General features: G+C 40.4%; 2 protein-coding genes across 2 annotated transcripts in view; one reads left to right on the forward strand and one right to left on the reverse strand.

Moving 5' to 3' along the window:
- The window catches only part of LOC128698532 (tectonin beta-propeller repeat-containing protein), a 74006-nt gene extending 65981 nt beyond the window's left edge, over positions 1–8025 (forward strand). Inside the window, exon 22 of the mRNA XM_053790798.2 lies at positions 5507–8025. Coding sequence (XP_053646773.1) covers positions 5507–5611 — 105 coding nt within the window. The 3' untranslated portion in view covers positions 5612–8025. The remainder of the gene's footprint in view (positions 1–5506) is intronic.
- Positions 6723–21276, reverse strand: part of Ect3 (Ectoderm-expressed 3) — a 28596-nt gene continuing 14042 nt past the window's right edge. Inside the window, exons 9-14 of the mRNA XM_053790985.2 lie at positions 19505–19598; positions 10469–10587; positions 9820–10020; positions 8042–8239; positions 7668–7925; positions 6723–6932 (exon numbers count right to left, since the gene is read on the reverse strand). Of these exons, the coding sequence (XP_053646960.2) occupies positions 6723–6932; positions 7668–7925; positions 8042–8239; positions 9820–10020; positions 10469–10587; positions 19505–19598 (1080 nt within the window). The remainder of the gene's footprint in view (positions 6933–7667; positions 7926–8041; positions 8240–9819; positions 10021–10468; positions 10588–19504; positions 19599–21276) is intronic.

Here is a 21276-nt window from a genome sequence, read left to right on the forward strand (position 1 = left end):
AGCTGTTCGAGTCTGTTCTTTCTCTCTCCCTTGCTCGAAAGCCCAACTGTCTACGGTCGCTTCCCGCTCTCTTTTTCTTGACCACTTTCACTCTCATTCTCATGCCATTGCTGTGTACACAGATGGCTCTAAGTCTTCTGACGGCGTAGGATTCGCAGCAGTGTTTCCGGACAGCGTCGTACGAGGGCATTTACTATCTTTGGCTAGTATTTTTACTGCTGAATTGTATGCCATCCTTGCAGCACTTATCCGTATTGCATCTATGCCTGTGTCATCATTTGTGGTTGTCTCAGACTCCCTTAGTGCTTTACAGGCTATACAGAAATTTGATACACCTCACCCCTTAGTCCTCCGTATCCAACTTTGGCTACGCCGCATCTTTACCAAGCATAAAGATATTGTTTTTTGTTGGGTCCCTGGTCATGTTGACGTACAGGGCAATGAACAGGCAGACACTGCTGCGTGGTCAGCAGTACATGACCTCCAGTTTCATATAGAGGTATTCCATTTACGGACTATTTTGCTGCAATATCTTCCCACCTTCACACCCGTTGGCAACAACGTTGGTCTGCTATGCTCGGCAACAAACTTCAATCTATTAAACCAAGTATAGGTTACTGGCCGTCTTCTTATCACCAGTGTCGAGGTTGGGAGACTACTCTCTCCCGTCTTCGCATTGGCCATACTCGTCTTGCTCATGGATATCTCATGGAGAGGCGCCCTGCTCCTCTCTTGTGAGAATTGCCAAGCTCCATTATCAGTCAGCCACATTCTGTTGGACTGCCCACTTTATCAACGAGCACGCAGAATTTACCTCCGTCCTCGTCTTCGCTCCGCTGCTCTCTCTTTACCTTCCCTTCTCGCTGATGGACTCACCTCTCATCCGGACTCTCTCATTGACTTTTTGACAACAACTGACTTATTTCACAAATTCTGATATCTTCAGCCCTTTCTACTTCAATCTCTTGCTACCCTCTACCCCCGTACTATCCCCTGCCCCGCTGTTTTCTGTAACCTACTGATCATCCCTCCTCCCTTCTGCCATCCAATACCCTCGCTTCCTTCCCTACCCTGCAGCGCTGTATAGCCCTTGTGGCTTAGCGCTTCTTTTTGATTATAATAATATGTTGATGCTTAATGTTGGTCACACCTTTTTTTTTTTTATCACACTGGTCGATTCCCACCAAGGCAGGGTGGCCCGAAAAAGAAAAACTTTCACCATCATTCACTCCATCACTGTCTTGCCAGAAGGGTGCTTTACACTACAGTTTTTAAACTGCAACATTAACACCCCTCCTTCCTTGGTCACAATAAGAGAATTCTGAGCAAAGATTCTTTTATTTTACAATATTCCTCCTGCCTTTCCAAATATAAAGAATAAAAATAAATACAGTATATGTATACATAAACAAATGCAGTACTGGTATACAGTAAACACAATGTATGCATGTATACAATAAATGCAGTACATGTATACAATAAATACAGTATATATATACACAATACAGTACATGTATACAGTACAGTACATGTATTCAGTAAATACAATGCATGCATACAATAAATGCAGTATAGTGGACCCTCGACTAATGAAGGCATCGTCTAACGATAAATTTGCCCAACAAAGCGTTTGTAAAATTTTTGGCACGGCCAATGATGAAACTCGACCGTGATTCGTTCCGAACCTGTCTGTCCAGCCTGAGCGCCTCGGCTGCCCTGCCGTCATTGTTTACAAGCCAGGGTGACCAGTTCCATGCATACATTCGATACATTTTGTATTCCATTGTTTTTTAGTGCTTGTAACTGCAAGCGTGCGTGAGCGTGTTAGATAGGAGTGAATGGAGACGAATGGTACTTGGGACCTGATGATCTGTTGGAGTGTGAGCAGGGTAATATTTAGTGAAGGGATTCAGGGAAACCGGTTATTTTCATATAGTCGGACTTGAGTCCTGGAAATGGGAAGTACAGTGCCTGCACTTTAAAGGAGGGGTTTGGGATATTGGCAGTTTGGAGGGATATGTTGTGTATCTTTATATGTGTATGCTTCTAAACTGTGTATTCTGAGCACCTCTGCAAAAACAGTGATAATGTGCGAGTGTGGTGAAAGTGTTGAATGATGAAAGTATTTTCTTTTTGGGAATTTTCTTTCTTTTTTGGGTAACCCTGCCTCGGTGGGAGACGGCCGACTTGAGAAAAAAAAAAAAACTGCTAAATAAGCCACCATGGACCCAAAGAAAGCTTCTAGTGCCAACCCTGTGGTAAAAAGGATGAGAAATACTACCGAAATACTATCGTACCACGGTCAGCTGCTGCTGCACCACTGTCAGCTGTTGCTGCACCACCGTCAGCTGTACTACTCGAAGATGTGGAGAGACTGTTGTTGGTGTGGCTTAATGAGAAACAATTAACCCCAGAGGGTTAGCCACCCAGGATAACCCAAGAAAGTCAGTGAGTCATCGAGGACTATAACTTATTTCCACTGGGGTCCTTAATCTTGTCCCCCAGGATGCGACCTACACCAGTCGACTAACACCCAGGTGAACAGAAGAAAAATGCCTGGAACTAGTGCTCATATTGGTGAATTTAAGGCCAGCAAAGGTTGGTTTGAGAGATTTAAGAATCGTAGTGGCATACACAGTGTGATAAGGCATGGTGAAGCTGAAAAATTCCAACCCCAACAAGTGTTAAATTGTGATGAAATAGGCCTGTTCTGGAAGAAAATGCCAAACAGGACCTACATTACTCAGGAGGAAAAGGCACTCCCAGGACACAAGCCTATGAAAGACAGGTTAACTTTCTTGTTTTGTTGTAATGGTAGTGGGGATTGCAAAGTGAAGCCTTTACTCATGTATCACTCTGAAAATCCCAGAGTGTTCAAGAAAAAGTGTCTCATCACTCATCAATACTCTTCAATAAAGGTAAGTGTCATTTTAACAGTTATTTATATAGTTATTGTGCATGTCTCATTGTTTTCTTTGTAGAGAAATGTATATTTCATGAAAAAAAGAAAATCCTTTTGGCTGTCTGGAATGGATTAATTGGATTTCCATTATTTCGTATGGGGAAAATTAATTCGGCTAATGATAATTTCATCTAACAATGAGCTGTCTGGAACGGATTAATATTGTTAGTCGAGGGTCCGCTGTACATGTATACAATACACTAAAGTTATAAATAACAGAATTTCATTCATCTTTCATAAATCTGTAAAACTTTGCAAATATACAGAAAAAGTTATAAATCTCTCTATTGAAAAGTAGAAAAGTATCTTACCAAGTTTAATGCAATGACAAAGTTTAGACTAAAGATGTTTCAATTAAATACTGTACATGTACAGTAAAGTACTGTATACATATAGTACAACAAACTGAACACCAATATCTTTGAGACACCAGCCATTCCACTCTCAACAATTTTAGCACTTAATATTAAATATTGTTTCAGAAACAACATGTTTACGTAAAAAAATAGATTAAATATATAAAAGTAAATGAAATTAAATTAGCAAAAAATTTAAACTTGCAGTGGTGGCTAAAGTATGTTGGAAGATGCCAAAAAGAATTGGTTTATGTGGTGGTTTATTTAGCCTAATATTTTTCAAATACCAGTTTAACCCTTTGAGGGTCGACAGGCCCTCTCCGAGACTTGTTCTCAGGGTCGGCCAAATTTAAAAAAAAAAAATCATTTTTCTTATTAAAAGATAGAGAATCTTTTCCCGATCATAATGACACCAAAAGTATGAAATTTGATGAAAAACTTACGTAATTATGCTCTCACGAAGTTAGTGGTCTTGACGATGTTTACGCATTGGCGATTTTGCCCACTTTGAGCTCTATTTTTGCCCAATTGCAATGTACTAGTCGACAAAAGTCATAACTATTTCACTAGAACTCTATTTTTTGTATCGAATGAGTACAAGAAACCACCCATTTACCGATTTCAACTATCCAATAAAGTGGTCAGAATTTAGCAATTTTGCCAATTTCACACAAATTTCAAAAGATGCCAATTTCCGAATAGGGTCCAGAATAAACAAGAAAGATATTCCTGGCACTAAAATAAGAAGTTCTCTGTTCATTAGTCACGTCCCCAGGCCCCTCTTATATTTCTTTGGCTTTCCACTTTCAATTTTTATTCTTACAAAAAAATAGAAGATTTACTGTTATGCAGACTACTGCATTAGTGTAAAAATGGTATAAATAATATCAGTGCACTTATGAAAGAATATTAGACTCATCAGTTGACGTGTATTGGACGTTTGGCATGATTTGTTTACTTTTGAACTTTGGTAAAAATCAAACATTTCTGCTACTTTTAGCTCAATTTCAAGGTACTTTTCATTGCAAAACCAGTCAAAATCATCTCAATTTCTGTAATATGTCTTCCATTCTATAAAATCAGACCAAGAAAACTAGAATACACCAATAAATACCATATGAAAATACAGTGCAAAGTCGCTGTTTTATTCCAAAACCACAGTCAGTTTTTTTTTCTCATTATGCACTGTGTGCTGCAGGATTTTTTTATACTGTGCACACTGACCACATAGACCCATTCTTTCATATGCAGGCCTACCAGCATTCTCCCACTAGATTTGAGGGCGCTAGAATTTAGGCGTAGTAGTTTGTCAAAAACCCTGGGTCGTAAGCCGTACTAGTACGGCCAAAACCCTCAAATGGTTAAAAGTTTACTAGAAATAATTTTTTTTACATATTCTTAAATACATACGTTTGCTAAAAGACAAATACTGAAACAATTTTGTAATTCGCTATAATTTAATACAGTAATGCATTTATTAGTCAAGTGCTCTGACATAAGTGTTGTTATACACAGATAACCTGCACACACGAGACTGAAACTTACGAAGTTTCAATCCAACTTGGACCATTAACTAATAACCTTAGCAAAGAAATAAAATTTTATTTTTTATTTTTAGTCACACATTTAATGGTCCAGGTTAGACCAAAAATCATCATAAGTTTGTCTACTAAGTGTGGGTTGTGTGTGTATTGTTCCAGTCATGGTATTGTGACTATATTCTTCAGTTATTATACTGCTACACACTAAACTGAATGACCAATTTTTTTAGTGTACTGTTAATGACACGTGTGGTCGTGTCTTGGACACAAGACACTCCATTGATGATGCACAGTTTAGAACTATTTAAATGTGTAACCTGTTATTAGCAGAGAGAACAAGTAGCTACCAGCAAGTCATTAATAGAGAAATTGATCATTAAGACTGACTGTCATCTAGATCTTAATTACATTTTGAGATTTGAAAATTAACATCAAAGAAACCTTTAAGTTTTTTTCCTCTCATACAATTCTAAAAGTACACATTTATATAGTTTTATCAAAATAATGTCAACTATATGATACTTTAATATCAAAGATTTTTGTACAGTAATTCATTCTACAACTTATTTTGAATACTTTAGTCATGTTAAAATCTAGGAACTTTTCTGCTGGGCCACGTAATATCGTTGCATATCTCCAACTTACAGGTGCTCCTCTACTTACAATGGTTCGACTTAAGGGCGCAGTTACTAACTTTTTTTTTTTTTTTTTTATTTTTCAACCGATTTATTTTATTTTTGGTGTACTTTTAGAGGTGCATATGTAGAAGCATGTGACAAAGTTTCAGTATGATTGGCCAACAAACAACAGAGAAAAAAATATAAACATAATTTTTATATATGGCAGCATCCCCTGACAAATTGGCACTACGAGTGGCACTTCCGACATTCCCAACTGTTAGAATACAACTAGCATGACATTTTAACATAGCCATTTCATCTAATATATCTTATTATCAAATTAAAAAAAAATACATTTGACAAAATTTTTGGCATTCGCCAAAATATCTGCCTTTTAACCCCGCATAAAATCAAAAATATTTGAGATATTCCAAAAAATTTTACGTCTCTATTTCAAACACACTTTGTTTTATATTGTCTGTGAAAATCATTTCAATACAATCATTAATAATGGAGTTATGGAGCGAAATAAGTGAATAAGTTACTTCCGAGATATAGGCCTAGAACGTCGGCAGGCCTACCGTCTCAAAAAAAATTTTTTTTTGCACGGAAATCGTGTTTTTTTCCGTGTATTTCTTAGTAAACTGATGTTCTAGTGCAGTTATCCTCTTCAAAACACCGTTTTCTATCACTCACATACCAAACAATAGAAGAAGGGGACGAGGAGTAACTCATTTATATCGAATATTGCTGGTGGACTCTCTCTATATTATGGCCTACATCGCCGCCACCATACCTGATATAAATGACTATAATTTCTTGTAGAAATGTTGTAGAACATTGATTCTTGTACCATTGTGTTGCCAAAGAGTTAAGCTATTTTTCTGTATGAATAACTCATTTTCCATATTTTTTTCGATTTTTTGGTGTATTTAGGCTCAGACTCAGTAACTGCGCCCTTAATGACATTTCAACTTTACGATGGTGCAACAGCAATTACTTTGGAGATTAAACTTTAAGATAATTATCCAGCAGGAAGGTGGCAAGTCCATGACTCATATACATTTTTTTTTAATTTTCAATACTGATGCATGTATTTACAGTAATTATTTGTTTATTTACTTATTGAGTGGCAGTAGTTATTTATTTACTTATTTAGCAGATCATATTAATTTTCGACATGATGGGTTCATCGGAATGTAACCTCGCATAATTCAAGGGGAACCTGTATTTATTTCAACTTTTATGCAGGAGTGGGTCCATTAATTACATGTTTATCTTGAAGAGTAAGTAAGCACGAATCAGGGAGCACACAGGGTGATACTTCATACTCTAGTACCACCAGGGTGTTGGGGCCTTTCATTAAGACACCGTTGGGGATGTACAATGTCACCTGAGGGCCAACCTCTGGCCAGTACCGGCCAAGGCAGAAGTCGTTCACCCACACTATACCCTGTAAATAATGTTTTAACATTGTAAAAAGTTTACTCCAAGAACTAAACTCTTGATTTTATCACATATTAGAGGTTTATTGGTAGTGTATATGAAGGTATAGTATCACACACAGTTACATGATTGCTATAACTGAAATGTAGAACAAATAAGCTCATAAAATATATACATGTATATATACAAATGTTGAAGAATAAATTGTATTGTGAAGACATCTGAAGCAGTAACAAAGGTTTCACATTAAGATGAATAGTCTCTACTTCACCAAATTAACTTGCTAGTCACACCTCACCTTGGATTATCTTAAAATTACTCTCTCATTGATTAACAAATTAACAGTGATATTAATTAATTTTGCACCTGCACTAGCTCTTACCCTTGTACACCCAATGCTGTATCACCCATATGGGTTTAGCACTTTTTAATAAAAGAATTACAATTTTCATTGAACACAATCTATGGTAATTACTTTAACAAAATCTTATGTTTTTTTTTCCAAATTTTAGCAGCTTAGACACCAGATTCTTACCTCTGTACAGTATTTATAACTTATACTTTAAATCTGTAACCCTGGTGTTGTAATTAACTAAATATTTTATAAGCTCTTTCTTATTTGTCAGTCTTCATGTATCTCAAACAAAATGGCATGACAAAAGTGTTCATGATATTTAAGTATACTTGCATAATTTTTTATATTTTATCATTGCTTCAGCACTTGTAGCAATAAGTAACTCACCTTTCCCCAGCCATCCAGACGAAGAAATGTGTCTTGTGGGTGTGAGTCATCATCAGGTACATTGAATGAGCCTTCATAGAAAGTCATTCCACCTTGAGGAGTTGCCAGTAGTTCTTGTGGAGATATTCCACTTGTCGTTACTTTGAATTTAAGTCGTTTAAGAGCAGAGGAGAGACGAGGCACATTGCTCAGTGGTATCGGGACCATTTTCCAGTTTTCCAAAGTGTTACCATTTATTGTTACATTTGTAGTCAGTCCCTTGAAAACATTAAATTACTTGCAATGGTTTTAAAAATGCACTAATTTCTCTTTATGCCAAATAATACACTTGTAAGATAAATGCCAAATATATCTGAAACTGTAGTATTACTTACCTTAAAATCATTAATTTGTGAACCGTAGCATATTCGCCCTTGACTCTCCACAACAATAGAGATAGTCTGGTTAGGGAGTGCAGAGAGGGCTAGATCATACAACTCTTGTTCCCGAGACACTATACCAGCAAACCGAGACTCCACAAACACGTAACCTCTGTCGTGTACTTCATTAATGCTTAAGCGAGCTGGGTCACTCTGTTCAAGAAGATGCTTATGTGAGATAGTTGTCTGAGTGGATGAAGTTTGGATAATCAGTTAGCCCAGGATGCAGACAGCCAACATTTCTAGACACACTCAGATCACACTCTTTCAGTCTTCAAGTTACACAACACCTATGGCTGACCTGGTAGTGGATCATGTCAGACTAAAAGTGCCATAAATGTGAAACAGTGCAAGATTTAATTACAGCATAAAGCTTCAATCAAATAGAGCTCAGTTAAGTTAATCAAAGCTTAATACAGCTTTCCTTGAGTAAGGTTTTATAATAAAGGTTAACATTGTTTCACATTATTGATATAGCCTGCTGGTTGCCTCTTTGCTTCTTCTATTGGATCATTTTTTTTACCTAAAGTTTAGACTAACTTTTTACATACAAGTAGACTAACTTTGAGATTAGGAAGATGGAAACCTTAGTACAGTGGACCCCCGCATAACGATCACCTCCGAATGCGACCAATTATGTAAGTGTATTTATGTAAGTGCGTTTGTACGTGTATGTTTGGGGGTCTGAAATGGACTAATCTACTTCACAATATTCCTTATGGGAACAAATTCGGTCAGTACTGGCACCTGAACATACTTCTGGAGTGAAAAAATATCATTAACTGGGGGTCCACTGTATTTCTATTACTTAAAAAAAATAACAACTGACTACTGGAAGCATTAATGTTATCTTCATTTTATTTAAAAATATTAAATAAACAAAACTTGTTGGAATTTAAAAAAAAAATTATATTTTAATAAGGTAAGAAATAACATCACAATATATATATGCAATGAACCCCACAACAGTATTTGTGTATGACAAGAGTAGTTGTTGTCATATACAATAGTAAATATGTATAATAACAGTAATAGTTGTCATACACAACAGTAAATGTGTATAATAATAGTAATTGTCATAACAGTAAATGTGTATAATAACAGTAATTGTTATCATACACAACAGTATTTGTGTATGACAACAGTAATTGTTGTCATACACAATAGTAAATGTGTATAATAACAGTAATTGTTATCATACATAACAGTATTTGTGTATGACAACAGTAATTGTTGTCATACACAATAGTAAATGTGTATAATAACAGTAATAGTTGTCATACACAACAGTAAATGTGTATAATAATAGTAATTGTCATAACAGTAAATGTGTATAATAACAGTAATTGTTATCATACACAACAGTATTTGTGTATGACAACAGTAATTGTTGTCATACACAATAGTAAATGTGTATAATAACAGTAATTGTTATCATACACAACAGTATTTGTGTATGACAACAGTAATTGTTGTCATACACAACAGTAAATGTGTATAATAACAGTAATTGTTATCATACACAACAGTATTTGTGTATGACAACAGTAATTGTTGTCATACACAACAGTAATGCCATAGTTACAAAATACAGGTAATTTATGAAGAAAATCATTGAGCTTTATCTTTTCAAAGCTAATCAATACCTTTTTAACATCCACCTAAAAAAAGTTTGTTTGATTATTGTTTTGAATATATACTCATGGAATAGTGTAAATGTGAGCTACACTTACAATTCTAAATGGCAGGACGGTCTCGTACAAGACCAGACCACTGGCAACACTGAGTTGCTCAAAAGTGAGAGGATACTGTTGTGTGAGAGACTGAAGAAGTGTAGACATCTGCAGTACATTGCCCACTGGTGACAACTGTACATTACCATAGGTGTACTTTGGTGAGGCCGGTGGCACATCTCCGGACGGCAGAGGAAGGTACTGTGGGAAGTAATAATAGATGATTTATGAGTGTCTTTTAAGAGGATGGGACAGTGTTTTCATGCTAGCAAAAGGCTCTTAGTCCAAGGAATTTTAGTTACCATCCTTTTTCTTGGATCAAACTGGATAACTCAGCAAACAAAGTGGAAGAAATATTTGAAAACATATACTGTGTAATTTGATGGAAGAATATGCACATAGTAAAGAAATTACTGCAAACATTGCCTTCCAGGTAAGATGTAATAAAGAATGTGAAAAAACTTGCTCCCAAGTTTCATTAATTAGTGCACAGTTTATACAGGTGAGACACTTTGAAGTTACTGTACTGCTACTTAATTCAGTCTAATTAGTTGACCATTTGATTAATTGCTTTTTCTTATAAGAATAATTTTTTAAGACCCTGATAAACTAAAGTAATAATAAAGACAAGAAAGCCTTGCACTGTCACCTTTTGAGTAATATTCCTAATAACCCAATACTTCTCAGTTGGATCTCCTGCCTCAGACAGCGGTGCATCATAATCATATGATGTCGGGCACGCCTGGAAAGTTGACCCCATGTTTGATCCTGGCATACAATAATAAAAGTTTCCATGCATTATTTACTGTATTTCACTGCTTTTATTTGTGGCCACCAAAATCAGACCACCTGGTTTACCAACATACATCAATTTCCTGGTACAGTACAGCATAAGATTATAGTTAACTTTCAAGGCACAGTAGTACTCTACATTGCTCTACAGTCTACACAAATGACTGTACATTGAAATTTTATTAACACTGAAGTACAGTGGTACCACGAGTTTCGTACAAAACAGACTAATCTGATTTACATTATTCCTTATGGGAACAAATTCGTTCAATAACAGCACTCGAACAGCCTTCTGGAATGAATTATGGCTGAAACTCTGGGTACCACTGTATTCTTATTGAAACATTTATATTTTATTAACAATATAGTAACAGACTGACAGCCACTGTTTCTACTTTATCTTGATTTAAAAACCTAGCATTAAAAATAATAGATGTACAACACTGATTTTCCAGCATCCTTGGTTCCTAGGCCTTGCCAGAATATCAATTTTGCCAGATCAAGTGATAACATAATAATAATTCAACATAGCACCTCTGACCCGTCATGGTCTGCTGGAGACTTAATTAAACTTTGATATAATGAAAGTGGTTTATTCATTACTGTACTTGTAAAGAATGCTGCAGTACTACCACTCCCAAAGCCCTTGTGGCTTAGCGCTTCTTTTTGATCATAATAATAATAATACCACTCCCAAAGTGGTGAATCTTGCAATTTTACTGGAACAGTAAAGCTTATCACAAAGTTCTGGAAGTTGAGGGTTGTCAGGATTACTGTCCATTTCATAGTTGACTAGTTAATAATCCAAGTCAGACTGAAACATCATAAGTTTTTTCTGTGTGTGGATTATTTGTGTATTGTTCCTGTCATGGTATTGTGCCTCTGTTCTTCATAGTTGATGACTGTTCCATCATTGATTTGTGATATTAGAGGGCAGGCACCCTGGGTACTTGAAGCCACAGGATTTTTAGATGAAGGCTTATTTCTATGATACACATTATTTCTGGCTATCTTTTTAAATATTTTATCCAAGCAAAGTTGTTTCATGTTCTTTGCTCTTTCCCTGTGTAGTTTTTCATGTATCAAATAAAAAATTATTAGCTCTTATTTTGTCACAAAGCAACATTGTTTTAGCCCTTTGATTAATTCACCTGACAGCTCAATAGCTATTAGCTATTGACTTGTTAACAGCTACTAGCTATTAACAAGAGCTAACTTGTCAATAGCTATTACCTATTGACAAGTTACTTGTATAACTATTCACCTTAGGCATAGCTAGGGCTGTTAGCAAAATACACTAAGAATCTCTCAAAATCAAGGGATCATCACCAAAAACTGCAGTGTAAATTTTATAAATGAGCATGAACTACACACCAACATTTGTGGCTGCCTGGTAAACTAGTCTGGCAAAAAACTAGTCTTTTAATTTTGTCTGAAATAAAAGAGGTACCAGACCAAGTGTTGCTGGAAAATTGGTGTTTTACCTGTGAAAGTGATCATTCTAGCAGTGTGATAGAAAAACTATAAACCTGAATAATTTTCTGTACATAATATTTTTATTAATTTACAGAGGAAACTATAAAGACACTTTTTTCTCTAGACATTCTCCAGATATTTCACAAGTTATATTTTTTTTTGCTTTTTAAATAAATTTTGCTTGCTTACATACGGTCACAGACCGGGCCGCGGGGGCGTTGACCCCCGGAACTCTCTCCAGGTCTCCAGGTAAACACTATCATACACACCACAGAAGATAGGCTATGCGATATATCTACTGTATACAGTAGTTACACAACCGTTCTGTAATTTGCCCACCCATGGCTGACCTCCAAGAGTGAAAAGACTCGAAACTCATCATCATGGGTATATGTACAATATACTGTATTTTAATATCGGTACTACACAGTACTTAACAAATTTCAATCTGATCCTAAAATACAACTAATTAAGGTGTCCCATGGCCTGGTAGGCAATGCTCTCGCCTCACACACTGAGTGTCTGTGGTTCAATCCCTGGCCGAGTGGAAACACTGGGTATGTTTCTTTACACCTGCTGTCCCCATCCACCTAGCAAGTAGGTACCTGGGTGTTAGCTGGCTGGTGTGGGTTGCAGCCTGGGGGACAAGACTGAAGGACCCCACCTCTTCAAGGGGGGCTCCTTGGCGTGGTGAAGAGGCTCTTGGTCTGAGGAATTAGCCCTGTCGGTCTTCTTCCTCAGACCGAACCTAATTACCCCCCATTCTCCCCTCCCCTATCCCATCCTCCCCATCCTCCCCTTTTTCCATTCCTCCTCCTCCTCCTCACCCCTCCCTTTTGCCCTTCCTCTTTTTAGCCTTCGTGATTTCTCCCACAGGCGCGCTAGTTCCTAGGTAGGGGAAAGGACACCGGGGTCGATCCCATTCCGTTGAGGTTTCTTGGCGGTGGCGTAGTTTGCCGTGGAATCTGGATTGCCTAGGGATGTCCCGATCCCTCTCCGGTATCCCGGAGTAGCTTTGGGTGTCTTTTGGGCGACGGGTGTATCTCTGGAAGCCACCTTTCGGATTCCGGGGGTGGTGGCTGAAGGAGGTATGCTTTGTGGCGGATATCCGGCCGCCCTCTCTTTTGTCCACCGAGGTAGCTCGGCAGATGTGAGGTTGCTATCCCGGATTGCTGGTTTACTGGCATGAAGGGTAGGGTATGGCACGGGTTCCATGCTGCATCTGCGCTACTAGCGGTGTCGAGTCCTCTTGGGCGCGGAGGGAGATTTCCGGCCCTTTCATTCCTCCTGGGAACTATTCCTCCCCACTCCCCCCTTTTTTTATTCTTTTTTTTGTTTTTATTTTCTTTTCTTCTTTCTTTTTTTTTTCTTAAAAACAAAAAGCAAAGGAGTAACCTAACCATGGCAGCCCTAGTCCATGAAACCACTACCCCCGGGCCCCTTCTTGATACCGCACCCCATTCTGACCCTGCCTTGTGTTTAGACCACTCTTCGGACACTCCTGATGCCCCTGTACCTCTTGCTGGTGCTGTTTCCTCACCCGCTTCAGGTACCGGGGCTTCGACTGACTCCTTCGATTTGTCTGAACTCCGCTCTCCTTTGACTATGCTTCCGGCTTCTCCCTCTACGGTACGGCAATTTTCGAATCGCCCACCCATTTCATGCCGGACCAACTCCGGTCCTACTCCTAAACGCCAACGTCAATCTCCTGATGATGCTCCGTCGTTACCTTCCCATTCTACTCGGAAACGACCGACACGTCAAGCACTCCCTCTCCACGCTCAGTTTCGGACCACACAATGGACTAAATTCTTTACTTTAAGACCAACTTCTTCTTCTGCCTACCTTTCTGACCATAGTATTGCCAAAGCGCTCCTGCGTCATGTTGGCAGAGATATTTCATTTCACGCTCTCAAGAGCGGTACGCGCATCGTCACTGTCCAGAATGCTACCCAAGCTCATGATCTTTCTCTCCTTTCGAATATCGATACTACTCCTATCACTATTGAAAAACATCTTTCTCTCAATTCTTGTAGTGGTACTGTCATTCTGCCCCATACCATAGTCCAACAGAATTTCCAGTCATGTGGCAATGACATTTTTGAACAGCTGGAACTCCAGGATCTCCCAATCCTCAAAGTAGACACTTATGTCCTTCCTGCCCGGGGGCGGAGACGTTACCCTTGCAATGTGGCTCGTTTAACTTTTGACAGCCGAGAACTCCCGTCCTCTGTATATGTCGCGGGACATCGGTTACAAGTTCGAAAGGTGATACCTACACCGCAACAATGTAGAAATTGCTGGCGTTTTGGTCACCCAGCGAAATATTGCAGATCTATGGCCGAATGCCCAGTCTGTGGTGCCGACAACCATTCTAATACATCTTGCAGTCAACCTCCATCTTGCCTTAATTGTAATGAAGCTCACCCTTCGTACTCCCGCCGTTGCCAGGTCTACTTAAATGAACGTGAAATCCGTTGCCTCAAAGAGGCAGAAGGTCTCCCTTATGCTATGGCAGTTACTCATCTCCGCCTCCAAGGGAGACTACCCCGTGTTTCTTATTCTCGTGTTTCCAAACATCCCCCCACTTCTGGGGTCCCATCTTCTGCAGCCTCCTCTGTTGTTACCCCTCCCATAGCCATTACAGCATCTAATCCTTTTGCTGTCCTTGGCTCTGACGTCCCGACTACAACTCAGTCTGTTCTCACATCTTCGCGTCCTTCCTCACAAGCCCCAGTATCGACAAGACCTCGTACGACACCTAATACCAATCGCCCCTCTACTCAGAAGTCCAAAAAATCCACATTGCTCAAATCTTCTTTGCCCCTTCCTTCCCTTCTTCCACCTCCACACGTTACCTTTCCAGTCTCTGTACCTAGTTCTTCCCCTCTCTCTGGCTCTATTACAAGTGTGGAGATTCACCCTCCTCCTCGTACTATGCCTTCCACCCCCGTCCCCTCCCAAGTTTCTCCCTCTTCTGTCACCTCCCAGGGTTCTACCTCTTCTGTACCCCCCCACACTTCATCTCCAGTCCCTTACACTTTTCCCTCCCCCTCTACTTTGGTACAGTCCATTACTGTCCCAATCTTTACTCACCCTCCTCCTCCTATCTCCAATATGGTTTCCCATACATCTTTGAATTCAGAAACACTTGAAGCCATTTCAGAATATATTGCAGAGACTAAACCTTCAATGGACACTGATTCACTTCCTGTTCCTTCTCTTCCCTCTCCTCCATCTTCACAACCCCATTCTTCGCAACGCTCCGTTCCTTCGCTACTTGAACATCTTCCAATGCCACCACACGTTGACTTTTCTAACCCCTCTAGTCCGTAGGTGCCTTTACCTACAGATTCCTGATATTTTCTTCATCGCCAATCATGGCCTATTTACAGTGGAATATCCGCGGCCTCAGGGGTAATCGGGGTGAGCTTCAGATGTTGCTTTCCAGGTTTTCCCCTGTTGGTGCTTGCTTACAAGAACCAAAATTACACTCGGCTGTTTTCCAACCTATCTCAGGCTATAATTTATTGTATTCTTCGGATCCTTTCTCAGATGGGACCTTTAATGAAAGTGCCCTTCTTCTACGCAATGATATTCCGTACTGTCAACTATTTGTCCATACCTCGCTGCATTACACTGCAGCCCGTATCCACTTGAATAAGTGGTTTACAATATGTTCTTTATATCTCTCTCCTTCTCGAGCATTTTCTATCCCAGACTTTGCCTTTCTTGTTTCATCCTTACCACCACCACTTCTGTTACTTGGTGATTTTAATGCCCACCATTTCCTCTGGGGGGGGTCTCATTGTGACTCACGTGGCATTCAGTTGGAGGCTTTTCTTGCCTCTCACCCCCTCCATGTTTTAAATACGGGTACTCCCACCCATTTTGATCCTCGTACTCATACTCTCTCTTGCATCGATCTATCAGTCTGCTCTTCCTCCACTGCACTAGACTTCACCTGGTCTGTTCTACCAGACTTACATGACAGCGATCATTTTCCGATCATTCTTACTTCTCCTTCCTATTCACCACCTTCCCGTAGGCCTCGCTGGCAATTTGATCGGGCAAATTGGGATCTTTACTCACACCTCACTGCTTTTAGTGAGGTTCCTTCTTCATCCTCCATTGATGAGCTCCTACACATCTTCTCGACATCAGTTTATACCGCAGCTTCTCATTCTATACCCCACACCTCAGGCAGGCATTCTCAGAAGTGCGTGCCTTGGTGGTCTCCTGCTTGTGCTCGTGCAGTACGTTTGAAACGTGCTGCATGGGGCAGGTACCGGTACAATAGAACCGCTGAGAGACTTGTTGATTTTAAGCAGAAGCGTGCGATCGCTCGCCGAGTCATCCGTGAAGCTAAACGCACTTGTTGGCGAGACTATGTTTCCACCATCACCTCTGCTTCTTCTATGAGTGCAGTCTGGAAAAAAGTGAGGAAATTGAGTGGTAAATACTCTCCTGACCCGGCTCCTGTTCTACGGGTCACTGGTGTTGATATAGCAAACCCTCTCGACGTTGCCATTGAACTTGGCACACATCTGGTCCGTATTTCCCGAGGGCTCCATCTATGCCCCTCGTTTCTTTCCTCAAAGTCTGCCAGAGAGTTAGTACCCTTGGACTTTTCTTCTCTCGGAGAAGAACAGTATAATGTGCCTTTTACACTTCAAGAACTGGAGGCAACGCTCTCAGCTTGCCGATCATCGGCAGCTGGGCCTGATGACATTCATATTCGTATGTTACAACATTTACATCGGTCAGCCCTTGTAGTCCTCTTACACCTCTTCAATCTTATTTGGGCACAAGGAGTTCTTCCCCAGCTGTGGAAATCTGCCATTGTTCTCCCTTTCCGCAAACCGGGTACTACAGGACATGATGCCTCCCACTATCGCCCCATCGCTCTTACAAGTGCAGTTTGCAAAGTGATGGAACGCCTCGTAAATCGACGTTTAATGTGGTATTTAGAGACTCACAACAGTCTCTCCGCTAGTCAATATGGCTTTCGTAAGGGTCGTTCTACCATAGACCCCTTACTACGCTTGGATACGTATGTTCGTAATGCCTTTGCGAATAATCACTCAGTTATTGCCATATTTTTTGACCTTGAGAAGGCATATGACACAACTTGGAGGTATAATATTTTGGCCCAGGCCCATTCCTTAGGCCTCCGAGGCAATCTACCATCCTTCCTTAAGAACTTTTTAACTGACAGACATTTCCGTGTTCGAGTCAATAATGTTCTTTCCCCGGACTTCGTCCAAGCTGAAGGTGTCCCTCAGGGATGTGTTCTAAGCACAACACTTTTTCTCCTTGCTATAAATGATTTGGCCTCTGTTCTTCCACCCAATATTTGGTCATCACTCTATGTTGATGACTTCGCTATTGCTTGTGCAGGCGCTGACTGTCACCTTATTGCAGTTTCTCTCCAGCATGCGGTCGACCGTGTTTCCACTTGGGCCACCACACATGGGTTTAAATTTTCAAGTACCAAAACTCACCAAATTACTTTCACTAGACGCTCTGTTATCTCCGATCATCCTTTGTATCTCTATGGCTCCCGTATCCCCGAACGTGATACAGTCAGGTTTCTAGGCCTTCTCTTTGACCGTCGGTTAACCTGGAAACCTCACATTACCTCTCTGAAGGCAACTTGTCACAGCCGGCTAAACCTTCTTAAAACCCTTGCTCATCTTTCCTGGGGAGCTGATCGTCGAACTCTGCTTCGCCTACATTCAGCCCTCGTTTTATCGAAACTCGATTATGGTGACCAGATTTATTCCGCGGCCTCTCCTGCTACTCTCTCTAGCCTTAACTCTATCCATCACCAAGGCTTACGTTTGTGCCTTGGTGCTTTTCGCTCTTCCCCTGTTGAGAGCCTCTATACAGAAGCAAATGTTCCATCCTTGTCTGATCGCCGTGATGCCCATTGCCTTCGTTACTATGTACGCTCTCACGATCTACACAATCCTTCCATTTATAGAATGGTCACCGATATTAGTAGACATTCTTTATTCGTTCGCCGCCCCTGTTTGCTCCGTCCCTTTTCTCTTCGCCTACTTTCACTCTTGTCTTCCCTTCAGTTACCACCTTTATATGTTCATGTAGCATCTCACTTTTCCCTACCCCCCTGGGAAGTTCCAGCTGTTCGGGTCTGTTCTTTCTCACTCCCTTGCTCGAAAGCTCAACTGCCTACGGTGGCTTCCCGCTCTCTTTTTCTTGATCACTTCCACTCTCATTCTCATGCCACCGCTGTGTACACAGATGGCTCTAAGTCTTCAGACGGCGTCGGATTCGCAGCAGTGTTTCCGGACAGCGTCGTACGAGGGCATTTACTATCTTCAGCTAGCATTTTTACTGCTGAACTGTATGCCATTCTTGCAGCACTTATTCGTATCGCATCTATGCCTGTGTCATCATTTGTAGTAGTCTCAGACTCCCTTAGTGCTCTACAGGCTATACGAAAATTTGATACATCTCATCCCCTAGTTCTCCGTATCCAACTTTGGCTACGCCGTATCTCTACCAAACATAAAGATATTGTTTTTTGTTGGGTCCCTGGTCATGTCGACGTACAGGGCAATGAACAGGCAGACACTGCTGCGCGGTCAGCAGTATATGACCTACCAATTTCCTATCGAGGTGTTCCATTTCTGGACTATTTTGCTGCAATAGCTACCCACCTTCGCACCCGTTGGCAACAACGTTGGTCAACTCTGCTCGGTAACAAACTTCATTCTATTAAACCGAGCATAGGTTACTGGCCGTCTTCTTGTCATCAGTGCCGAGGTTGGGAGACCACTCTCTCCCGCCTTCGCATTGGCCACACTCGTCTTACTCATGGGTATCTCATGGAGAGGCACCCTGTTCCTCTCTGTGAGCAGTGTCAAGTTCCAGTATCGATTAGCCACATTCTGTTAGACTGCCCTCTCTATCAACGAGCACGCAGAATTTACCTCCAACGTCGTCTTCGTTCTCCTACTCTCTCTTTACCTTCCCTTCTTGCTGATGGACCCTCCTTTAATCCTGACTCTCTCATTGACTTCTTGACAACGACTGATTTACTCCACAAACTCTGATGATACTTTTCGCACTCCCCTCAGCCCTTTCTGGTTCAGTCTCTTGCTGCCCTTTACCCTTTCACCATCCACTGCCCCGCTGTTATCCGTAACCTGTTGCTCATCCATCTCCCTTTTGCCACCTGATGCCCTCGCTTCCTTCCTGCCCTGCAGCGCTGTATAGTCCTTGTGGCTTAGCGCTTCTTTTTGATTATAATAATAATGAAGGACCCCAACAGAAATAAAACACAGTCCTCGATGACGCACTGACTTTCTCGGGTTATCCTGGGTGGCTAACCCTCCAGGTTAAAAATGTGAACAAAATCTTGTAACATTTTTGATAACTTGGTACTCACCTGCAGTCAGACCGAAGGAGGTGCCACCATGGAACACATACATGTTGACAGATGCATTCAAGGCCAGCATGTCATCCAGAGTCTTAGCAATAACCTGAAGTACAGTAAAGCAGTGACTATGCTTATTTATATCACCTGCTACTAGATATACTCATGGTATGTATTATACTGCATGCTACCATTTGAAAATCACAAGAATAAATGAATTCCAAAATACAGTAAACCCTCCATTTAATGGACTTTGAAAATACATAACAAAATCAGCTGGGTCAACAGATTTGGAAACTATGGACTAAGTCCTTTGGTCACAGAATTGTTCATTATTGTTAAAATCACAGCAAAACAATATTTTCTTCCCTATCCACCACAATTGCCATTACTGGCCACCTGATCCCTCTAATTAGTTCATTAAATAGATGGTTTACTGTACTGTATTACATAGTGAATATCTCCAGGTTAATATCATAACTATAACTTGCTACAAAAAAATAAATTGTGTACGAATGGTATATAATACCGACAAGATGAGAGTAAGACACATGTGCAACATCTGGGTATCTTTATTGTAGACGTTTCGCCATCCAGTGGCTTTATCAATACAAATTCTAGGACATAACTTGAAGACAGTAGAACTATGTACAGAAGATGAGGTAATCAGTCCCTCAACCTAGGAGTAGGTGCGAACAGCACCATAGTCGTGGAGATTCTGAAGCAGAAGAAAGAATCCTGGCGCTTATATAGTAACGTCAGGTGAAGCAGACGAGGGCAAATTCACTGGTAGGCGGGATTCCCCAGTGGAAGTAGGTCCTTCCCAAAGAGATGGGTTAGTTGTAGTGGTAGTTGTCGTAGTCGTGAAGGTTATGTACATGTCCTCAGAATTAAGATTCCATGATGTTGCAGTGTCTGACAAGTTGTGTACGAATGGTATATAATACCGACAAGATGAGAGTAAGACACATGTGCAACATCTGGGTATCTTTATTGTAGACGTTTCGCCACCCAGGTGCTGTTCGCACCTACTCCTAGGTTGAGGGACTGATTACCTCATCTTCTGTACATAGTTCTACTGTCTTCAAGTTATGTCCTAGAATTTGTATTGATAAAGCCACTGGGTGGCGAAACGTCTACAATAAAGATACCCAGATGTTGCACATGTGTCTTACTCTCATCAAAAAAATAAATTGTCGCTAGGCACTGATCTGATGTATGTGAAGACAGTATTTGTGGTTAAAGTATATAGCAGGAACACAAACTCCTGAATGGCAGGAGAATTCAGTCCAAGTCAGACCAAAACATTATCATCAGCTAGCTAGCTAGCTAGCTCTCTCTCTCTCTCTCTTTTTCTCTCTCTCTCTTTTTCTCTCTCTCTCTCTCTCTCTCTCTCTCTCTCTTTTTCTCTCTCTCTCTTTTTCTCTCTCTCTCTCTCTCTCTCTTTTTCTCTCTCTCTCTCTCTCTCTCTTTTTCTCTCTCTCTCTCTCTCTCTCTTTTTCTCTCTCTCTCTCTCTTTTTCTCTCTCTCTCTCTCTCTTTTTCTCTTTCTCTCTCTCTCTCTCTCTTTTTCTCTCTCTCTTTTTCTCTCTCTCTTTTTCTCTCTCTCTCTTTCTTTTTCTCTCTCTCTCTTTTTCTCTCTCTCTCTTTTTCTCTCTCTCTCTCTCTCTCTCTCTCTTTTTCTCTCTCTCTCTCTCTCTCTCTCTCATTCATATATGTGTGGTTATTTGTGTATAGGACTGAAGAGATGTTGCTGATGTGGTTTGGGTATTTAGAGAGGATGAA

This window comes from Cherax quadricarinatus, chromosome 88, assembly GCF_038502225.1.
Source record: "Cherax quadricarinatus isolate ZL_2023a chromosome 88, ASM3850222v1, whole genome shotgun sequence".
In the NCBI taxonomy this organism is placed as follows: Eukaryota; Metazoa; Arthropoda; class Malacostraca; order Decapoda; family Parastacidae; genus Cherax; species Cherax quadricarinatus.